This window comes from Cladophialophora yegresii (assembly GCF_000585515.1).
Source record: "Cladophialophora yegresii CBS 114405 chromosome Unknown aczIN-supercont1.4, whole genome shotgun sequence".
NCBI lineage: Eukaryota > Fungi > Ascomycota > Eurotiomycetes > Chaetothyriales > Herpotrichiellaceae > Cladophialophora > Cladophialophora yegresii.
In genome coordinates, this window is record NW_006913048.1 from 163,871 (window position 1) to 175,012 (window position 11,142).

Consider the following 11,142-nt stretch of genomic DNA (forward strand, 5'->3'; position numbering starts at 1 on the left):
TTTGAGTTTGGATGGAGCGCCAAGCATTTAACGCGTTTCGTGGGATAAGTACGGAGGATCAGGACGATAATAGTGCATCCCCTTCACAATCACCCGAAGGACAAATTGACGCCTCTCTTGCATTCCTCGCACACGCATTCGCACACAGTACGCGTTGATCAGCCCCAAACTTCGCTACAATGCTGCCGTGAATATTGCTTCTGCCTTTCACATTAAGCCCATTGGGCGAAACACGCCAGGCGCCGTGCGGCCGCGCTACGGGGGAGTCACCGAAGCCGGCATACCTCTCCATTGTGAATATGGCCTTGCTTGCCCTTACCTTTTCGGAGTCGACGTTGTGAAGCCTTCGTGAGTTCATACTCAGGCTTTTCAGGCCGAGTTGATAGTCTATAAATGAACACTCCTTCTTCGCAAACCGTGCGAGGCTGCGTTACAGCGGGCGGAATTCTAATAAAACTGTATACGCGGCCTCAACCATTGTGTTGCCTAGCTTTCGGAGGAGAATGTTTGCTCATCTTGTTGTTGAAAGCCAATAAGCCCTTCGTACGGATAACCAAGTACAATGCCCTCATGGCTGTACCTATGGCGCGTGGACAGCTATCAAACAACTAGCGGCTCAGGCAGTAAGTTTCCCACAAACCTGAATCTTTACTTGTCACCATAAGAAGGGTATAGACTGCATCGATGGACTCAAGGAGCCAGTCTGACATAGTGTCGGACGTCCAGAACTCCTATGCGGGCCGCTGGCAGCTAGATCCCACCGTCTTTGTTGCACGTTGCGGGGCCGAGACCTTTTCCATCAGGTACAATGTTGGCCGGTACTGCTGGAGCGACACCTGAACGAATGCTGCATTCACAGGAGGTAGTCCAGGGGTGAGCTGTCGATGAGTCGAACAGCTGTGGTTACTCGCAAGCATCACCAAAGGTCACTATTGTCTCCAGATCACGTTGTCAGAAAAGACCACAATGTGAATTGTTACTCGATCTCTCCTCGCACCAGAAAACGGCAGGCGTCACGCTACATTTACACAAAGACCATCATCACGATCCAGTACTATCACCCCAGAATCGGCCTGTTTGGTTGCGCAAGCTATACTCTGAAGAAAAGCTCAAGCTTTGACTATCGATGTACCTTCTACAGTCGAAATCAGGGTACTCTTCTTGGTCGTATCTCATCAGTACCCGGCTCCTCCACGCTCATCAGCGCAACACAGCATTGAATCTCTGCAATGGCAGCTCCATCCCGACCGGAGAATTGGGCACCTCCGAACTACGTCAACCCTGAGACAAGAGGCGAGCCTGCACTTTTCATAGCCACGTGCGCTACAACTGCAGTAGTCGTCGCACTGAGGATGTACTCTCGCTTACAGCTGGCCAAGTCGGTGGGCATTGACGACGTCCTGCTCTTGGCGGGGTTTGTATGATTTCCAGCCCAGAGCCGCCACGGACCCATCGCTGACATCTGCAGGTATTATCCATCGGGCAAACCTTCTCGGAATACAAGGCTCTCACAAGCGGGGGCTGGAACATGCACCTTTGGGACATTCCGATAGATCGGCTGGAGTATGTTCGACTTTCAGCGTGGCTGATCGAGCTTTTCTTCTTGCTTGGCAACGCTTGCACGAAGATTTCGATCTTACTGGTCTATCGCAAGATATCAGGCAGAAGCCACAGTACTTGGTTCATTCGACTGACATGGGCAGCGATCGCCTTAACGCTCGCTTACACCAGTGGCTTGGGCTTGGAGCTGGTGTTTGTCTGCCGTCCGCTCGTTTCGTACTGGAAATCCTACAGCACCGACTATAACAGAAAGTACACATGCGGCAACGAGCAAATTCCAATAGTGTTTTCAGCGGCAGCCTCAGTCTTCTCTGACATATATGCCTCCCTCTTACCAATGCTGTTGGTCAGAAATCTCAACATGACAAGCCGACAACGACTTGGCCTATATGTGCTATTCTCTGCAGGCTTGTTGACAGCTGGAATCGGCGTTGCAAGGTTGATATTCCTCGTGAAGGTTACCACCAACTACCAGCTGGGGCCCACTACCCATGACGTTACTTGGAATGGTTGGCCAACATTTGTAAGGGATATCCCCCTAAATGCTTGGAGGAGGTGCTGATTGTCTTGACAGGCATTGACAGATATCGAAGCGCATTTGGCAATTATTTGTGCATCACTTTCGGCCTTGAAAGCGTTGTTCCAACGTCGAATGACGAGCAAGATATCGAAAACACAGTCTTCGGTTCATTCTAACATTACACATCAAACTCGTTCGCCGACTTTGCCAACATCTATATCCCACACCCAGAATCCTGTCACACCACATTCTCTCCCTATGTTTGGGAACTGGTCATACAACGCTGCTCGTCCTCCAAACCAAGTTTCTTTCCTAGACGAGCGCACAGACGCAGATCGAGATCTGTCTCTTCAGAGCATGGCAAGCAATCAGCCATTGGGACCTACTGTAGCGTCTACATCTCAGCCACAGAAATACGATTGCCGGTGTGCACTTTGTGCAAGCATTGACGCATACGAAAACAGACTGGTTACTGATGGGAAAGTAGCGCCAGGTCTGGACAACTGTGTGAGAGGCGTCAGCAACGTGAGGTGATAATACACTCAACAACCTTGGTTACGACCATGAAGACCATGATGCCCGATGGTCCGTTGCACGCAGACCGGTGAGATTCACCACGCCAACTTGGTGGAAGCGATCCCTTCTTGTCAACCAATTGCCCCAGGGGTTAATTGCTAAGGCACCATTAGTGAAACAAAGAGCATACAGCTTGACGTGAATGGCCATCCTTGCAGTGTGAAGGACACGGCCCAAGGCCGTGGAGAGGTAAATACGAAGGTCGGCTTTCGTCAGACCAACCATATGAATACATATATGATGTCTAACGCGGATGAAGTCCTTGCCGGGTATCGACTGGTGGCCGTTGAAGGTAACCAGGTATACTATTTCGAAGATATCACCTGGTTGCGCCAGGAGCCTCAGCGAGTTGGCCACGGAAGAGCGGATGCGTCGTTCACAAACACTGAGTAAGACGCCGGATCCAAGCTGTCTTCACTTCAGGCAACCACTTGAGGACATATGTGCAGGCAGTGAATTAGTCTCTCGAGGCAGTGGAGGCGGTGGGAGGCAGTGACGGCGGCGAACTCGTCAATTCGCAAAACAGCTCACTCACTGCCTTTGCATCAACCTCAGCACTTCTACTCAGCGAACTCCTCCACATTCGGGGATCTACTTTCTCACGACGGTGTGAACATAAATATCAAGATGAACCAGCAATCAGTTTCTGCGGTGACTGGCCGGCTCGAGACCCTGCGTGTCACTCAACAAACGCAGGCTGCTACCGATGGTGGCATACCGTCACTACTTTCACCGATTGAGCTCATCGAGGATTCGCATTGCGAACAATGTGGCGGACACGGCCATTGGCACGCGACATGCGACTTTCTTGAACATACCAGGTTGTCAGGACGCATATTGCCCTCGCTTCCACAACTTCCTGCCAGCGAACTGCGCTTCAACCTGTGTCTCCCTTGGATGGCGCTGAGGTGTGGCAGGATACTCAGATCCAACACCTCGAACCGACGAACTCCCAACACCGCCGATGATGCAGTATGCTTGCTGCTCGACTTTACCGCCCACCTCGCGGATTACGGAAAATTCAGGTGGCTGCAAAATCGTATGCTGAACAACATGTGGTGTTGGCTGCAGACATTCCTAGCTGGAGAAGAATGCGAGACAACTCCAGCAGAGGTCGCAGATCAACTCAACGATTCGGAGCACTGTTCCCAGATTCTGACTGCCTGGAAAGCTCTTGCAGAGGAGGCGACCCGATCACTGCGAGAACTCGTTGACAAACTAGTCAAGGCCTTGAAGGAGTTTGAGAGGGCTGCCATCATATTGCCCATTGCGGCCAAGATGACTCAATTCAGACAATCTCCAATGCCAGGTTTCGAAACCAACAGCCGACTCCTCTACTCAGAGATCTGGGAGTACATTATCTCGGGCCAGCTGGAGGAGATACTTGCCATGCCACTCAGCCAACGATCATATCAGAGCCTGCTGACTGGGGTTGCTGACCACCGAGCGGCGTATATGGTGCGACAGGCGGAAGTCGATCGAGTGTTCCGCGACTCGATCATCAGCTACCAGGAAGTGCGCAGGGACCCCAGGTTCCTTGTAGCTTTTGCACTTCCGAAGATTCTTGCCCTCGATATGGATGTTGCTGCAGTGGACGCCTTAAGGGCTGAGGACTTCGCCTGGCCTGGTCGAGAGTGTCTGCTAATGAGGTGGTTCCGTACAACGAACCGGCCGGAGCAGCTGGTTGCGCAAGAGACTGAGCTGGGCATCACGCATTTGTTTGAAACAATGTCAATTTAAGACAGGAGTCTGGGAATCCCGTTGCTTCGATGTATTTGCTGCCTGTTGCATTGACGCGACGCTGTGGGAGGACAAAAACTGGCGCGTCTGCATTGAGTAAGCCGGTAAAGGAGTCAGATACCTGTGTCGGAGAACATCGAGCCTAATGAAGCGTTTACATGATCGTGAGACGGATCATGACTATGAAGTCAACACATGTCCACAGACAAGGGCATCGTGATGGGAGACATAGGAGAGGGCGCGTCCTCGCCAGGAGAATGGCAACAATTAATGCAGATCGACCTGCAAACCCTCCGCCGTAAATGTCTCCTTTGTCTTCTTGATCCGACGTAAACCAGAAGTCCGCATTTCAGCCGCGACGAACCTCATTCAAGACGATATATTTCTATCTGCCACTTGCGCTTTCCTCGCCTGCGCAACGCAGATAGCTCTCTAGTACCCAGCACTATGGCCTCTGCTGTTAGAGCTCCTCGGCTTTTGAGCAAGGGGCTCTCGGCTGCAACAAACACACAATACGTCTGTCGAACGTGTCGGCATATACTCAAGCGAGAATATCAGCAAATTCGGTACAGAGCGACCCTATCCTCTCAACAGAATATACAGCAAGCCGCAGGCTACCCAAATGAGCAACGGCGCCTTATTTCACTCAGTTCTCTCATCGGGCGCACTCAGCGACCGAAGGAGCCCGCCCCGGGAGAAGGAAGTGTCCCAATGGAACCCTACGAGGAAGCAACAACATGGGACGGCCTAGAACACATGGGCCACCAAGGACATTGGAAAGATCTTCCCCCCGATGCAAAAGACGCCTACGAACCGTGAGTACTATTTGGACAGCTTTCAGACAAACACAAGCAAGAGCTGACGATGGCACCACCATAGATGGCTAGATCCCACCCAGGCAACACCTCCTCAACGAGACCAATTCCTCTCCCTCCTCTGGATCTCCATTGTCGAATGCCTCGCGCTCAAGCAACTCAACAGAGACCCAGAGTCTATTCACACCGACGGTCCACCGAATTTTGCTGGTGGCATGGCGTCTCTTAAAATCCAGCTGTCAGCCACGGGCACAATATCGCACCTGGACGATCCGTATGGAACTCTTAAACAAGCAGAGGCAGGATCCGAGGCTGCGGGGGAGCAAGATTCCGAGATGGAGTTCTCGGTCTCTGAGTTTGAAGAACAGCTACAGGAGGCGAGATTTGATTTCCACGACCCTACTACCTTTGCTGTATGTTCCTGCTCCAATGCGGCACCTCGTCAAAGTAATACTGGCTCAGCTCCGGCTCACTGTTCACGCAGATCCTCAAACGTTTCTCCCAACTGACCGGCTATCGCGTGCCGGATCCTGTCCTCAACACCGTCCTCCGCGGCAATAAACCCCTAGTCGCCTTCATCGACCTACTGACTCAAGCCGCAAAGCCAAAACCCAAGAAGTTCGCCGAAGTGCTTCTCGCCAAGCAGAAGAAAGCGTTGGACTTCGCCGCCCGCGAGAAGCTTCTGGCCGAGCAAGGCCTGCAGGCGCACACGGGGACGGCCGTCCCCACTACAGAAGCGACAGAAGCAAACGCGGCGGGCAAGCAGAAGCCCAAGTACATGCCCTTGGGTCCGAATGTGATGATCTTCACCCGCCGCGAGACCCAGGTCGACCGCGAGATGGAAGTCGGGAGATGGAAGGTTATCAAGCGCGAGCTCGAGAATCGCGGGTTACCGGTCTATCCGGTTCCCAAACTCGTGCCCGCTGGCGAGACGTGGCGCAAGGACGAGGGTGGCGTGGTGTGACGAGTATATTTCCCAGCAACTGCTGTTCTATGTACTCGATAGCGTTGCATGTTCACAGTGTCGTGTCGTATGCAAATGTCAGAAGTCGCTTCTTGTTTTTACGATGCGAGCTGAGCCTTGGAAAGAAATGCATCATCGATTCATATCTCCAGAGTGCGTGGTGTACAAAACCAGGGAGGGACAACATAAAGTTGACAAGACAAATGTATTGAAATTGCCCGACTATATGCCATTGATATGGTGGACTGATTCCTCCAATCCAAGTGCTGGGTGTCCGATACGAGTGCATGTTCCAAAAATTTTGCTTTCAGCCGCGCCGTTGAACGCCTTGCCATGTCGCAGAGATATACAACTCCGGGCCCGAAGAGTCTACTCTCTGACGAACAGACCAGCCATGCCCATGCCGGTACCAATGCACATACTCACCACACCTGTTTGTCCTTCCTCCAATTGGGGCAAAAGTGTGGCAAGTTGTCGCGTACCAGTCATACCTAGTGGATGGCCAAGAGCGATGGCGCCGCCTCTGGGGTTAACCTTTTCAATGTCCAGTCCGAGTTTCCTGATGCAATAAAGGGCTTGGCTGGCAAAGGCCTCGTTGATTTCCCAGATGTTGACGTCCTCGGTCTTCAAGCCCGTGTAATCCAACAGCCTGGGGATGGCGATAGCGGGACCGACACCCATCTCATCGGGTCTGCAACCGGCGACTTGCGAGCCAGCCCACTTGCCGATGATGCTCTTTGTCAATCCCAGCTCGTTGGCTGTTGACCGCCGCATCATCAACGTGGCGGCGGCGCCGTCTGAGATTTGACTCGAGTTTCCTGCGGTTGAGGATCCGTCCTTGGAGAAGGCGGGTTTTAATTTGGCCATCTTCTCGACGCTGGCGTCGTGTCTGATACCGTCGTCCTTGTCGACCACCACTTCCCTTGGCATGTCGGAGTGTTCCGGCTCGGTCTGCTTGACCTTGACGGGGATGATCTCCTGATCGAACAAGCCGGCCTTTTGTGCTTTTGAAGCCTTGCGGTGCGACTCGGCGGCAAAGGCGTCCTGATCCTCTCTACTGACGCCATATCTCTTCGCGACATTTTCGCTCGTCAACCCCATGGGCATAATACAATCCCTGGCATTGTCGTTCGGACTGTTCTTCAGCTCATCCCACAGATTTACAGGGATAGCTTTACTGCCATAATTTTTTGTCATGCTCTCCATGCCTGCGCCCACACCCACATCGATTTGCCCCACAGCGATGGAGTTGCCGATATTCGTCACTGCCTGGAGGCCCGAACTGCATGCTCTGTTCACGGTATGCAGACCTGTTCGGTCGTTGAAGCCGGCATGCAGCTGCGCCATCCTTGCGGCTTTGCTGCCGCCCAGCTCGGCGAGGACCACGCCCACAGCTACATCATCGATCTTCGCGGGGTCGAGGTTTGGGTTGGCGGCCAATGTGGCGCGCAGGACGTGCATGAGGAGTTCGTGGTCGTGCGCATCGCGAAAGCCGCCTTTTACGGCACGGGTGACGGGTGTTCGTAGGGAGGAGAGGATGACCACGTCGGTAGGGTTTTTGGTGAGGATCTGTTTGAGGCCCTTGACAGTCGCCATCCTGAGCTTGTTGGAGGTGGAGCACTTGGAATCTGCGGTCGAGGAACAGCTGCGAGAAGGCGAGGTCGACGAGCAGATGAGAGTCTAAGAGCAATGGGGTATATGAAAGATGTGTCTGGCAAAAGTTATGGTTGTCAGGTCAAGAAATATCTCTCATTGAAGACGCATCGGATGCGGGCCTGTTCCCCGGAAGATGTACCAACAGTGCCACCCCTTTTTGCCTCTTTGCTCTTTCCCCACAACCTTCAAAAGCCGCGGGACGCGCTTCGGGATTGTCTGCGCAGCCGTATGACACGCTTAGTAAGTAAGTCCGGTCGAGCACGATCAACCATGTGACGTAGTTTGACAAAATCATCTTCGGCTTTCAACCCAGTTGACATCCTTCAGCATCAGGATCGATGGACAGGCAGGGTTGATGCCACCTGTACACAATGTAGGTATACAAGACGCGTGGACAATGCTTCACGAGGCGATGAATCCCTTTGAAGCGAAGTTCGCTGCCTCGGCAGTCATGGTGACTCTCAGCTCGCGACTGCCTCACTAGTGCTTGACTGCGTTGCGGCTCCTCCCATTTGAAGCCTGATCTGCTTTTCTCGTGTGCTCCCACTGCGTTGTCATTGAATCCAAACTGTCCAGCTTCTGTACATGTGATTTTTCCAGTGAACCATATCGTTGCCCTGTTCAACAACCACATTCGCCCAGACAGCTCGCCACTTCATCGAGAGCTTTCTTTTCTTTGTGTACTGCGTACCTTATCTGCTCTAAACACGATGAAGACAAACAAGCGGCGGCTCGAAGACGACTGCACAGTCAGCCCGTCTGCGTCGAAGGTCCGTCGCACCACGAGAGCATCAGATGCCAACGAGGTAAGTTGAATTTCCCAAGGTAGGGTCTCGTTCTGACCGGCACACAGACACTGGCTCAACTCCCACAGCCTTCATCGCACCCGGTATCTGCTGAACGATTCAAATTCAAAGTGAGAATACATTCTAGGCAGAAGGCAGAGGCCCTGGACCCCAAACTTTTCACCGCCCTCGCAGAAGAAAACCCACTTGATCACGTCTCGCCGACTGGATCTGCCGAATTCAAGGACAGTCAGGACAATGGCTTTGACGATGATTATCCTACTGTTGCAGACGACCCCCAGTACCAGCCCATGCCAGGAAATGACGCTGTTGAACCTTTGGACGTCGGCTACCTCCGAGATGACCTGGCGGAATATGACGAGTTCACCGGCATGCCTTGGCTGGAGGCCATCGATGTCGTTGCAACACGTGCTCGTTCTGTGATAGACGCGGAACCATCCACGAGTCGTGTTGGATTTTGTGGAGCCAAACTGATCAGAAGAAGCAAGTTTCGAAGTTCCTTTCACTACCAAATGTGTAAGCCATTTGATGAATCGACTCTGATGGCGTTCGACCTCTTCGACCAGCATGGGAGACTGAAGGAAACGTATAAGCTCCATGAATGTTTGAAGGGCTCCGGAGTATGGCAAGAACAACTCGATGAGCACGAAATCTTGCTCATCGAAGACGTCACTGTCGACAAGCAGTATCGACGGCGGGGACTGGGAACAGCAATGGTGAGAACACTCTTCGAGGTTGCCCGACGAAAAACCAAAGGAGCGAATTTCGTGGCTGTGGTCTGGCCTCACTCCTCCAAAGACCCCCATTTCCAGGATCTGCTCAAGACTATCTTGTGGACGTCTGGCGGCCTCTTCAGAGCGAAGGTTCTCGACCAGTGTGATCCCGCGGCTACTCCTTGGGCACGGTCGCTCGGTTTCCGTCGAATAGGGTCATCGATGTGGTTTGGCCTCCCGTGCATCGCAGGTAACATCACCGCGGTCCTGCCTATAGAAGACGATCGTGATCCTCAGGTTCTTGACCGTGTCGAAAACATCCTACCAACCCTTGTCACAAGCGCCCGCTCTGACAAACAATTCCTGGCAGCTGTTCGGAAGCACTATCGGCACGTGGAGGCCAATGACTTGCAATGGTTAGCAACGGACCATGAGAAGAATACATTGCTGCATCTAGCCAGCTTGCAGTTCTTTCCCAAGAGCCTAGCTTGGATCATGAAGCAGTCCTGCTCAGATCCCTTGCTGAAAATGCGCAACTCGAGCTGGTTTGAGCCTCTGGAGGCGCTACTACAGAAACTCGAGATCATGCGGACGAGGGCAGTGGTCGGTGATTCGGTAGTCTTCAAAGCTAACGCTTTCCGCGGTCACACGCTCAACCAAGCAAGATGCATCGCTTTATTGAAAAATGTTGAAATCGACTCAGAGGAAGACCTCGAACAGTTTCGCTATGGCTGTACCTGTAACAAGTGCAGTTATGGCTACATAAGCCCACGTATGAGGTTCTCCTTATTTATCGCGGCCTCTATGGAATCTTCTCGCCTTGAGGATTTGCTTGAGCTCTCGGGCAGCGACTTCTTAATGGAGTGTGATTGGGGATTGTTCCACCTGCCAAAATACAGCCGGAAATATCTGGAACGTTACGAGGTGATGAGGAAGGGGCTTGTCGCCGTCTACAGGCGATTTGAAGAATGTCTGATCGATCGCGAGGAGCCGACCAAGCGCACGATCAAGGTCTACATGGAATTCGACGCCGAGGAGCAACCACATCTAGTCTACACATTCTTCAGAAACAAGGCTAATATTGCAGGGGTGGCGAGCACAGTCCTGGAGTTAGCTTCATGGTCTGATGAAATCCGTGGCGACGGCTCGATCCAGGAGTTGAGGGAAGACGTTGGAACAGAGCACGACCCGACATGCCGGAATGACCACGAATTTGTGCTCGTTGCTCGAAAATGCGGTTACGCAGGAATCGTCAAGTGGTTGAGCATCGGGACGCTCGCCAACATCTCTTTGCCATTGGCTTGAGGAAGGAATATAGCGATTGCGCAAGTGGCATCACTATTTCGTTTTGTCACTTGCGCAGCTGACACCGTTGAGGAGGCATGTTCCTGTGGTGTGTGGCTGAATCATGGCCATGATCTTACTGTTGTGACACACCAGTGTATGACCGCCACTTCATGGCCCAATATTCGGGCTTCATGCGGCGATCGAGGAGAGGGGTCTCGAACCGTGTTCAAGTGAAGGAGCCGCTATGCATGCGTCACGAGGGTCAAGTGTGCTTCCGTCTGTTCGACACGCGCTTCGGTAGACTTTGCGATGCTGCGCGTGAGGAATCTCAGAAAACCTTGAACGTGAACCCTACCTAGCCTGTACTTGATCCAAAAACCTTCAGCAACACTTTTATGGAAGATTCCCAATTTGCATGACCATGCCTTCGCCTTAGCGAAACCATATGATCTAGAATTGCTCAAGTGCAATAAAGGAAACCTTAGCTGGGTTCAATTTTTCTACT

General features: G+C 52.5%; 5 protein-coding genes across 5 annotated transcripts; 4 read left to right on the forward strand and 1 right to left on the reverse strand.

The window, feature by feature from the left end:
• Positions 1-1,229: 1,229 nt before the first annotated feature.
• On the forward strand, positions 1,230-2,257 carry A1O7_05371 (uncharacterized protein; the record flags this gene model as incomplete). Its single annotated transcript, XM_007759381.1, has 3 exons — positions 1,230-1,418; positions 1,469-2,083; positions 2,135-2,257. Coding segments are annotated over 3 exons (927 nt in total), but the record flags the coding sequence as incomplete, so codon positions are not given.
• A 1,452-nt stretch (positions 2,258-3,709) lies between these two features.
• Positions 3,710-4,396, forward strand: A1O7_05372 (uncharacterized protein; the record flags this gene model as incomplete). Its single annotated transcript, XM_007759382.1, has 1 exon — positions 3,710-4,396. One exon carries the CDS (start codon positions 3,710-3,712, stop codon positions 4,394-4,396), a length of 687 nt encoding a protein of 228 aa, XP_007757572.1.
• Positions 4,397-5,107: 711 nt separating this feature from the next.
• A1O7_05373 (uncharacterized protein) lies at positions 5,108-6,175 on the forward strand (the record flags this gene model as incomplete). Its single annotated transcript, XM_007759383.1, has 3 exons — positions 5,108-5,211; positions 5,276-5,624; positions 5,696-6,175. The coding sequence occupies 3 exons, from the start codon at positions 5,108-5,110 to the stop codon at positions 6,173-6,175; spliced, it is 933 nt and encodes a 310-aa protein (XP_007757573.1).
• Positions 6,176-6,544: 369 nt separating this feature from the next.
• Positions 6,545-7,771, reverse strand: A1O7_05374 (acetyl-CoA acyltransferase; the record flags this gene model as incomplete). The annotated part of the gene is made up of 1 exon (XM_007759384.1): positions 6,545-7,771. One exon carries the CDS (start codon positions 7,769-7,771, stop codon positions 6,545-6,547), a length of 1,227 nt encoding a protein of 408 aa, XP_007757574.1.
• Positions 7,772-8,541: 770 nt separating this feature from the next.
• On the forward strand, positions 8,542-10,655 carry A1O7_05375 (uncharacterized protein; the record flags this gene model as incomplete). The annotated part of the gene is made up of 2 exons (XM_007759385.1): positions 8,542-8,637; positions 8,685-10,655. 2 exons carry the CDS (start codon positions 8,542-8,544, stop codon positions 10,653-10,655), a joined length of 2,067 nt encoding a protein of 688 aa, XP_007757575.1.
• Between the last annotated feature and the right edge of the window lie 487 nt (positions 10,656-11,142).